This window comes from Myotis davidii, unplaced genomic scaffold (genome assembly GCF_000327345.1).
Source record: "Myotis davidii unplaced genomic scaffold, ASM32734v1 scaffold3, whole genome shotgun sequence".
Taxonomy (NCBI): Eukaryota; Metazoa; Chordata; class Mammalia; order Chiroptera; family Vespertilionidae; genus Myotis; species Myotis davidii.
This window is the reverse complement of record NW_006295062.1, coordinates 1,496,276-1,507,220: the sequence shown is the minus strand read 5'-3', so window position 1 is coordinate 1,507,220 and position 10,945 is coordinate 1,496,276. Positions and strand designations below refer to the sequence as shown.

Genomic DNA, 10,945 nt, shown 5'->3' with positions numbered 1-10,945 from the left:
ATTCCTGTTCCAGTTCCTTCAAATCCTAGGAGTGTTTTTATTGTATTCTGATCCTTTTTGAGTTCAAGTGTTTCTCATTTGCAGGAACACAGAGGGCTTATTCAGAAGCTAGCTACAAGAACAAAAAAGCTGGCAGGCACGTTAGTGCCAACTTTTAGGTCTTGCTAGTGCAGGTGGCACATGATTAAGTCGGAGCTGGGACACTTGGCTGCTGTTGCTTAGCGCAGAATAGCTCCATTCACTGAGCCTACGAGGGCCAGAGGCTGGCCAAGCATTAGCTCATTCCTTTCTTTTTTGTGCCTTTCTGGCTGGAAGGAGACTAGGGAGGGCTGCCTGAGCTACGGGGTCACTGCCTGGCCTTGTGGGGGAGAGGAGTTGTGGGCAGCAAACCTCCCTAATTCTGAGTATAGATAAGCCCTTGCCAACCATATCGACTTCTACTCTGTTTCTCAGTGGCCTGGCCCCTGTCCCTCCTCTCCAGACGACACCACGACTTGGAGACGGTGCTTCTGGAGAAGGCATTGCTGGTATTAAGAGAAGAAGTAGGTGGCCCAGTTTTTTTCCATTCTGACACAGGTCAAGCTGTGTCCAGCCGGGGCCGCACCCACTCTGTGTTCCCTCCTCACCCCTCGCACGCCATCATCAGGAGGATTTCATTACTGGGCTTCACAAATGAGGGACACGGGTGAGAACAATTACCTTTCAGCGCATTCCAGGCATCCCACTTGGCCTTGCCTTTGAGGTCCAACATCCCAGGCCGTTCTTCAACAAGAAAAGGAAAGACATTAGGTCTGCTTCCAGCTCCAAAGGAAAACTTTATCAGTTTTCTTGCCAGGAAAGGCATCTTTCTCACATCGATCCCTTCTACACTCATGAAGGTAAACGGCCCAGAACAGTGTACAGAAATACAAACTTAAAATCCAGAGAAAGTAAAAGGGCAACTGTTCCTTACTAGAGGGTCCTTGTCTTCAAAAGTGAACTCCCAAACATCTCCTTTTAAAAACTGCACTTTAAACAATACTGTGAAGTTTCCTTCCCACCCCATTTCTGTCTCATGCATTACTGTTTCGTTTTCTGAGTGTCCTTTTCTGTGGGCTGTATGTTCATATCCTTGCCCCATTTTCCCACCAAATCGTTAGTCTATTTCTTGTTGGTTTGTGGGAGATTTTTCCTGAGAGCAACGTTTCTTTAAGTTAGACCAGGATTTTATGCTTACAGACTTATCAGTTGCACTTGGGAAACACACTCACGAGTTCCCTGCTGACCTATTCCCTGCCACGCAGAGAACCAAGCCAAGGGGAGCAACCACGGCGCCCACAGCCCGGACCCTGTGCCAGAGGAACATCAAGCCTTCCTAAGTGCTTTCTGGGAAGCACTCCCAGAGGTGCCTGGGAGGAACTGCACCTGCAGTCATCAACCAACTTCTAGAGCAGCGCCCCCACCAGTGGCCCTTCTGTGATGATGGAAATGCTGTACATCTGCACTGTCCAACTTGTCACTGTGCCACTTGAGCTTCTGGAATAGTGGCTTGTGTGACTGAAGACTGAACTTTTGATTCTATTTAATTTGAACTACCTTCAGTTTAAATTTAGATAGCCATGTGTGGCTAGTGGCTACTGTACTGGACTGTGAAGCCTGAGAGTGTGCTGCTACCTCCCTGACCCGGAAGTTACAGATTGCCAAGCCAGCCTATCTGCCCTCACGTGAAAGCAGGGCAGGCCCAGTCTCTGGGAAAACACTGCTTGGCCGAAGAGTGTATTGGCGGCTTTAGCCGCCCCCACTTCATCTCTCCACCCACTTCCCAGGAGGACACAGCTTATAAACCCAGCATAAAACTCACCTCCACCACGAGACCTTTCTCAACTCAGCCCTCCCTGGGAACCCAAGTTCGATTTGGCATTGCACCAGATCCCTACCTCTGGGCACTTCTGCATCCAGCAGGCTCGCAGCCAGCCCACCTGGCTCCACTCCAACCCAACTGCAGTGGAATTGGGGGCCACACTCACCCTCCTCATCAGAGAGGGGAGGAGGTAACCTCCTTTTGTGGTGCCATAGCCACCACCTCCGAGTCCTTGCGTGGACTGAATCATGCCACTGCTTAACCCATTTCTCTGCCTCATGCATTACTGTTTAGTTTTCTGAGTGTCTTTTTTTGTGAACTGTATGTTCATACCCTTGCACCATTTCCTCCCCGAATTGTTAGTCTATTTCTTATTGATTTGTGGGAGATTTTTCCTGAGAGCAAAGTATACACCTGAGAATCAGGGACTTTGGGGGCAGAATACAAACTGGCCGAGGCAGGAAAGGCAGTACTATGGAATACGTGAATTCAAACTATGGCCTCAAAATTTGTACCAAGACTTTTCAACAGGGAATGGTCACCAGGAAATGTTTCAGCAAAAAATGCTCTGACCTGTCCCAGGAAGCCAGCTGCTTCTTTGCTCCTGATTTAGGCTTGGTCCCCTGCCAAGTACGCGGAGACATTGATCTTGCCGGTTTCGGGTGGAAGCACTATGCTTCAACAAAGCTACTAGTGAGCTGAGAGTTGAGCAAGTCTCTTCCAAGCTGGGGGCCTTCACCACCTCCCAAGAAGATGGGAAATGCTCTTGATGATCAGTAAAGTCTAGGATTTGAGCTCTGCTACCTGACCTACCAAGAACCAAGAACAGTGCAGGGTCTGTACACCCAATCCAGGAACATGACCTCGGGGAACCTCTCCCGACTTACACCCCAGAAACATCATAAAAATTACCATCCCACCCAAAGAGTTCAGAAGGTTTTGAGCGAGGTTCCCACAGATTAAGAGTCCCAGCACCCACTGAGGCTGCCGAGTCTGCTTGGATGAACAGGGGCCCGTCCGCTTCGCCTCAGCATACCTGTATTCACGTCACCCACAGTCGCCTGTTTGTAGCGGCTGTAGATGAACAGCATCTCATCGTCTGCTGGCTTGGTCTTGAGGTTCTTAACATCCTCGGCAGCTTTGTCAAACTCAGCCTAAATGCGAGGGAGAGGAGAGGCCTGAATGGAGCTCGGTAAGGGATGGCGGAGTTGCAGAGGCAGCACTCCTGTAACGCAGGTGAGGGAAAGCAGCTCCCTCGCAAGTGTGTCCCCTCCTCCCCACAACCGGCCAGCTAGAAAGATGCAGCAAAACAAGGAGTGGCTCACAGGCTCCCTTACTGACAACTACATTAAGGAAGCTCTCATACACCGGGTGTCAGGTACTGGAAATAGCGGGGGAAGGAGAAGGCTAAGACTGCCTGCAGCGGGAGTGTACTCCGCAGGAGAGGCGGCTGGCCACCTGCCTGGGCAATACCGGGTCGCCCTGGCGGATGGCTGAGGTCCCAGTGAAGCCCTGACCTGGGGACAGGGGTGGCTAAAACGGCTGAAAAGTGGGCAGGGCATGAGTACAGCAAGGTCAGGGCCTGAGTCAGTTGGCCCCCTTCCCCCGAGTTTGGGGCGTCCAGCGCCAACCTCTGTCCCAGTGCCGGACTGGAGAGAGAGAGGAGAGGAGCCAAAGGTCGCCCAGCATAGCTCGGTCTCGGAAAAGCGGCTACACTGAAGGGAGGGGAAGGCCTCGGGGGGTCGCCTCTCTCCGGCGCACCCTCCCCCGGCCGCACGGACACTCGGCCCCTACTTCTGACCTCCAAACTCTCAGCCACGGTCTCCTCGCTTCCCTTCTCCGCCCTTACTCATGTCCTGTCTTTCCGGATGGGGGACTCGGTCCCTTCTCCTTCCATTCATGCAACCCTCTACCCCTCCTCTTTCTACCTCGGACCCTCGCCTCCGATCCCTATCCCTGCTTCACCGCGAAGTCCACTCGATGGGCAACCTGCCAGCAGTTACAGGGTGGATGGCGGGGTAGGGCGCCCCAAACCGAAAGTTCCGCTCTCAAGGCTCTGTCCAAAGAGTCAGGGCTGGGCATGGGTCCAGGAGGCAGAACGGAGCCGCGAAGAGAAAGACCTTCCAGGGTTCTACCTGCGGGGTGGTCCCCACGCCGGCTGCCCGCCCGCTGCCCTTCCGCAGCCCCGCACGTGTCCTACCTGAGACATGCCGGCGGGTAGGTGCAAGGACTCGGGAGCAGGCGGACGCGGCGAGGAGCTGGCAGAAGTAGCGCAACACCCGTCTGGCAGCGCCTTTAGAGGAGCAGTCGCAGGCCACGGGGCTCGGGCGAGCGCCCGGCAGCCAATCAGAAGCCAGCTCTGCGCGAGGGCGTGGCCATCCTCTGGGCACTGCCCGCCGCCCGCCGACCGCCTCACCCGAGCTCACGTGGGACTGCTCGCGCACGCGCGGACGGGAGCCGAAGGGAACTCCGGGAGCAGGTGGGACCGCGGAAGTAGGGCGCGCATCAGGGAGCGGGTGCTGTGGTCCGACCCGGGTTCAGCCCCAGCCTGCGGGGGAGTGACCCGCAGGGCAGAGGAGAGGGGTGGAGGCTGAAGAGCAGAGCCTGTTAAACATGTTTCACTGATCCCGTGTCCGGCGGCGCGAGCAGGCCGGAAGTTGCTCCTCTGGATGAGGAACCGCTCAGGCGGGGGGAGGGCGAGGGGCTCCTTCTCATCTCAGGAACCTAGAGGAGTGGCTGAGCCGGTGGGTGGCTGAGCCGGTCCCCGGGAAAGCGAGGCCGAGGCCTCGTCCTCTGAGCATTTGGCACGCCTTCCGGTTGCCTTAGTTTGCAGCTCTGTGTTGCACATTTTTGTTGGTGGTGCATTTCTCCATCTAGTCCAGCGGTTCTCAACTTGTGGGTCGCGACCCATTTGGCGGTCGAACGACCCTTTCACAGGGGTCGCCTAAGACCATCCTGCATATCAGATATTTATATTATGACTCATAACAGTAGCAACATTTACAGTTATGAAGTAGCAACGAAAATAATGTTATGGTTGGGTCACAACATGAGGAACTGTATTTAAAGGGCCAGAAGGTTGAGAACCACTGATTCTAGTGCATTAAAGGCAGAGACAGTGTCTTTCTTACCTTGACTTTAACAAACGTGGCCCGGCCTGGTGTCCAGCACATATCTCTTACGTGGATGACACTTGCATTCATTGACAAATATTTACTCGCTCTTGTCAGGTAACTTGCACCTTCCTGGCCCTTGGGATACAGCAGTGAAAAAAAAAACACCCCACATAATTTCTTGCATCCTGTGGACGAAAGGGGCCACGTGCTGATCTGACAGGCTCAGGGGAGGCCTGCATGGCAGGCTTGCAAACTCAGAGACCTAAAGTCACCACAAAGGATGGTCTGAAATGAAACTTTAACTAAAAGCAGTGATGGTGGGCAGTTACATGCTAGGCCAGTATCTTCACTGACAAGGTCAATCTTTACCTTAACTGAGCCTATCTATCTTTTTGCATCTATGATAACATACCCTTGAAATGTCTGGGTAACTTATAACTTCCCTTTTTCTGGACCCCTTGGGGGTACAACCTAAAGTGCTGGGCGCCAGGACAGATACCAAATTCCTTCATTATTATGTTAATTGGTCCTGCACCCACTTAAGTATGTGTCCATCATTTTACTTTCTATCCAATCCCAGGGGTTTCCCCTGCTTTGCTTTATCCTTCGTCCTTAATCTATCACCAATGGATTTCATGTAACCCACCTACGTCCCTCGTGTGATTGGTGATTGCAAATGTATAAATACAAATGTAACCCCGCCATTCTCCGGAGCACTATCTCAATTCGTTGAGGTTCTGCTTCCCGGCATGCATCGACAGTTTGGCTCAAATAAACTCACAAAAATTCTTTACAGGTTTCAATGGTTTTTTACGTTAACAATCCTTAGAACTTATATTAGGGATAATAGTTAATAAAGCAAGTTAAATAGAAAGTGTGTTAGAGGATAGGGGGTTGGAAGTTGACAGTTTCACATGGGATGGGCTGGTGGAGGGTTAAGGGAGGTAACGTTTGAGAAGGACCCTCGCAGAGAGGAGGGAGCACTCCAGGCAGGACCTTAGTGTGAAGGTGGGAGCAGGGAGTGAGAGGAGGAGTGGAAGGAGAGGGCGCTGGAGAGCTGAGGAGGATGCAGAGCCTGATCTCTATAGGGACTTGACGTTTATTCTGAGTTCGATGGAAGCCAGAGGCTTTCGAGCAGAGGATGGTGAGACCGAGGGGGGCAGGCCCTTGCCAGGTTGTCACCGAGGCTGATGGTCTCCATGGGAACACAGAGGAGCAGCACGGGTGGATGGCAGAGTTTGAGGGTGATGCCCAGGAGACGAAAGGGAGGCTTTCCCCGCGATTACAGAGGAGTGGGTGAAGGGAGGGATTTGATGAAAATTCTCTGGAGATTATCAAAAAGAGAGATCATTCCTTTCCTATTCCTAATATGTGACAAGAGGACTGGACTACACATCTTCCCCCATTTACAATGGTAGGTGTTTAGAAGGAAAAGGCAGGCGGAAGCTTTCAGAAGTAACTTAACCTAGGCGAGGCTTTATGAAATGGGAAGTAGAGGTACAATTGCAAGGAACAAATCCAGAGCCTGTAGACTATGAATAATCTTGTTTGAGAAAACAGTCAAGCAAATTAACAAAAGCCTTGGAGTTAAACGTGAAGAAATTACATCTGAATTGTAAGAAATGTGTGTTTCTCCCAAAATGATGATTCAGCGCTGCTTTTCCCGCTGAGGCCCAGATGAAACCTGGAAGCATTTTGGCTCCATCGTTTGGTGCTTACAGCATCCTTGATGGGAATTCAGGTTATTGTCCGTGTGGGTCAGATTTGCAGTCAACGTGCCTGCTAGACAGTAGGTTTTAACATTAGGTCATTGTGTTTGGCGTATTTGAAAAGATTAGGTATCTCTCATGATGTAATTTTAAACATGTACCTCAGATTGGTTGGAGTTGAACATTGTAGAAAGCCAGATTCCTGTTTTATATTGGCCGTCTCCAGTTTAAGTGGTTGATTGATTTGTTGGTTGCCTGTTTGGACTCGACTTCACTTTCCTAAGAACAAAACATTTCCCACAAGGTAGTTTTGTGCCTAGGTGAGTCTACAGTAGTTGCTTAAAGCAACTCAAGTGTGGAACTAAGTAAGGATTGTGGAATGGCATTCAGCTTTTAACATAGAGATAGTAACACACCAGCATCTGGAATTTTATTTTATTTTAAAATATATTTTATTGATTCTTCACAGAGAGGAAGGGAGAGAGATAGTTAGAAACATCAATCAGCTGCCTCCTGCACATCTCCTACTGGGGGTGTGCCTGCAACCCAGGTACATTCCCTTGGGACCCTTCAGTCTGCAGGCCAACTCTCTATCCACTGAGCCAAACCGGTTTCAGCAAGGGATTTTATTTTTAAAAACAAATTTTAGAGTATATTTGGAGCCAATAAATTTTATGAAATTTTTAAAAATATATTTTTACCGATTTCAGAGAGGAAGGAAGAGGGAGAGAAAAATAGAAATATCAATGATGAAAGAGAATCATTGATTGGCCGCCTCCTGCACACCCCCTGTTGGGGATAGAGCCCACAGACAGGGCATGTGCCCTTGATTGGAATCCAACCCAGGATCCTTCAGTCCGCAGGCCGAGGCTCTACCCACTGAGCAGAACCAGCTAGGGCTGAATTTTTAATTCTGTATTTCAACAGTGTTGGAAAGGAAATTGCTTTTTATATCTGGAGAAAGTGTAAGCTCCTCAGGTCTGTTTATAGCCATGTCATTCACTGTCACACTTTGTAATTTTATTTAATTTTAATTTATTCTTCTCTCTGAACCCCCTCTACATAAGCTAGGGAGGATAGGGATCACTGTGTATTGGTCAGTGCCTATCTTCAAGTGCCTGTCACTTCTTTGGCACTCAACTAATGGTAATTGAATGAATGAAGTGCTTTTCTGACTATGAAATGTATTTCTTCTGATTAGCCATGAACTGGAAACCAACTAAGTTTATGAGAACTGAATGTGAAACTAGGGGTGGGCAAACTTTTTGACTCGAGGGCCACAATGGGTTCTTAAACTGGACCGGAGGGCCAGAACAAAAGCATGGATGGAGTGTTTGTGTGAACTAATATAAATTCAAAGTAAACATCATTACATAAAAGGGTACGGTCTTTTTTTTCAATAGTTTTATTCATTTCAAGTGGGCCGGATTCGGCCTGTGGGCCGTAGTTTGCCCACGGCTGGTAGAGTAAAGTAGATGAACTCTGGTGCAAGGCCCATGTAATCTCTCTGTGACTTCCCAGCCTTGGAAACAGAACACCTGAAGTGTTAGGGGAAGATGGGGAACCGTGAACCAGTCGGCCTAGTCAACCCCTCCCGGTGAGCAGGCAGGCCGTTGTCGCTATAACAGCCCGCCCTCACTTTCTTGGGACCCCTGGTTTGACTGAGAGGCTTCACTTGCTGGTTCTCAGGGTAGTCAGTCAGGCAAGATGCATTCGCAGCAGTGAAAGCAGTTCTTGCCCTGGGGTATGAATAGTAGTTTAATATTAGATTTCTCCTTCTAAACGAAATCTCACTTACTAGAAGTAACCCATCGTTAAAAAATGGACTACAGTTACAGCAAAGCTTTACTAGAAGGCACGGGGTAGGGCATTAACAAGTGTTGAAGTCTATTCATTTGGTATTTATTTTCTATTTTCTTGGCATGTGACTGATGCTTGGCTCCAGGAAAGCTGGGAGGGGACTTGTGTGTTTTAAAGGGAGGGAGGCACCTGGGAAATGCTTCTGGGAAAGGAGCAGGGAGAGGTGGGCAGAGCTGGAGGTCTATGATGAGAGTGGATACACTTGCCTTGTCCTGATCTTAGGGAGACGGCATTCAGTCTTCCACCATTAAGTGTCATATTGGCTGTAGGGTTTTTGTACATGTTTTTTATCAAGTAGAGGAAGTTTCCCTCTAGTGCTGTTTCTAAGAGTCCTTATCATGAATGGATGTTGAAATTTATCAAATTTTTTTTGCATTGATTGATATGATTACATGATTTTTCTTCTTTAGCCTATTAAAATGGTAGATTACATGGATTTCTTTTCAAATATTGAACTAGCCTTACTTCCCTGGAAGAAACCCCACTTGGTCATGGTATATAATCCTTTGTATATATTGCAGAATTATATTTGCTAATATTTTAAGGGTCCTTATGTTTGTATTCATAAGGAATATTTGTCTGTAGTTATTTTTTAATAATGTCTTTGGTTTGTTATGGTACTACTGGCTTCATAAAATGAAATAGGACATGTTTTCTCCCTTTTCTATTTTCTGAAATAAGTTGCTTAGAACTGTTGTTAATTCTTTAAATGTTTTGTAGAATTAGCCAATGAAACCTTCTGGGCCTGGAGGTTCTTCTTCTGGGTGTTTTAAAATTATAGGCCATTAAAATTTTCTATCTCATCTGGGTAATGGTGATAGTTTGTGTTTTTCACAAAATTGGTCCATTTTATCAAAGTTGTAAAGTTTGCATACCTGGATTTGTTCAAAGTATTCCCTGTTATCCTCATGATGTGTGCAGAGTCTGTAATGATATTCTCTATTTCATTTCTGATGTTGGTCTTTTGTGTGTTCTCTCTCTTTTTTTCTTTGCCAAGCTTGTGCAAGATTGTCAATTTTAAAAAATATCTCCAAAGAACCAGCTCTTTTTTTAAAACTGATTCTTCTATTGTCTTTCTGTTTTTTTAATTTTATTGATTTTTTTTAATTATTATTTTTCCCTTTTGCTTGCTTTGGGTTTGTTTTCCTCTCCTTTTTTAGGTTCTTGAAGTGGGAGGTTAGATTATTGATTTGAGACTTTAAATTTTAATGTATACATTTAGTGCTATATATATTCCCTCTTAGTTCTCCTTTGTGTCCCCCAACTTTTATGTTGTATTTTTATTTTCATTCAGTTTAGTGTATTTTAAATTTCCTTTGAGATTTCCTCTTTGACCCAGGGATTGTATAACAGCCTCTTGCCTAGTTTCCAAGTGTTTAGAGATTTACCCCATGTCTTTCTGGCTTTGATTTCTATTTTTATTCCAATGAGGTCAGAGAATACATTCTGTATGATTTCACTTCTTTAAATTTGTTATGTGTTTTTCTGTGGCTAGGATATGGTCTTACTGGCATGTATTTTGTGGGCACTTTAAAAGAATGTGCATTCTGCTGTCATCAGTGGAATGTTCTGTAAATGTCCATTACGTTCTGTTGATTGATGGCTGAGTTCTATATCCCTGCTGCTTTTCTCTCTAATTATTCTACCATTTGCTGAGAAAGGGGGTGTTGAAATCTCTAACCACAATTGTGGATTTGTCTGTTTCCTCTTTCAGTTCTATCAGGTTTTTTCTTCACATATTTAACAGCTTTGTTTTTATACACATTAGGATTGCTGTATCTTGTTGGTGGATTGACCCTGTTGGTCCATGGTTTCTTCTTTTATTTTCCTCTGTTTAGACATCCTTTATGCATTCTTTTAGGGTAGATGTGCTGCTAACAAATTCTCTTAGCTTTTCTTCATCTGAGAATGCCTTGATTTTCTCTTCATTTCTGAGGAATATTTTCACTGGGTATAGTATATGTGTTGATGGTTCTTTTCTTTCTTTTTTTTAATGTTTTTTTTATTTTCTGTTGATGAAGGAGAAACATCAACTGGTTGCCTCCTACTGGGGATGGAGCCCGAAACCTGAGCATGTGCCCTGACCAGGAGGAATCCAACCAGTGACCCCTTGGTACCTGGAAGGACACTCAGTCCATTGAGCCACACCAGCCCAGCGGTTGATGGTTCTTTTCTTTCAGCATTTGAAAAGTGTGCCACTTCCTTTGGCTTCCATGATTTATGATGAAAAACCCACTGCCATTTGCATTTGTTTTTCCACTATAGACAATGTTTATTTTCTCTCTGCTTTTAGGATATTTTCTTTTAGGGCTCAAAAGTTTGATTATGATGTGTTTTGGAGTGGGTTTCTTTAGGTTTGTTCTGTTTGGGGTTCACTTCACTCTTGATTCTGTAGAATTATATCTTTTACCAACTTTGGA

At 46.8% G+C, this 10,945-nt stretch overlaps 2 protein-coding genes across 6 annotated transcripts in view; one reads left to right on the top strand and one right to left on the bottom strand.

Moving 5' to 3' along the window:
- The window catches only part of DBI (diazepam binding inhibitor (GABA receptor modulator, acyl-CoA binding protein)), a 5,218-nt gene extending 1,053 nt beyond the window's left edge, over window positions 1-4,165 (bottom strand). Inside the window, exons 1-3 of the mRNA XM_006769663.2 lie at window positions 4,041-4,165; window positions 2,877-2,994; window positions 700-762 (exon numbers count right to left, since the gene is read on the bottom strand). Of these exons, the coding sequence (XP_006769726.1) occupies window positions 700-762; window positions 2,877-2,994; window positions 4,041-4,049 (190 nt within the window). The 5' untranslated portion in view covers window positions 4,050-4,165. The remainder of the gene's footprint in view (window positions 1-699; window positions 763-2,876; window positions 2,995-4,040) is intronic.
- Window positions 4,166-4,249: 84 nt separating this feature from the next.
- LOC102761903 (chromosome unknown open reading frame, human C2orf76) overlaps window positions 4,250-10,945 on the top strand; it is a 72,469-nt gene continuing 65,773 nt past the window's right edge. For 4 of the 5 annotated variants that reach the window (XM_015567778.1, XM_006769664.2, XM_015567774.1 and 1 more), the window contains exon 1: window positions 4,250-4,319. The gene's annotated coding sequence lies outside the window, so the exon portion shown is untranslated. The remainder of the gene's footprint in view (window positions 4,320-10,945) is intronic. The other variant, XM_015567777.1, reaches the window with a different exon arrangement.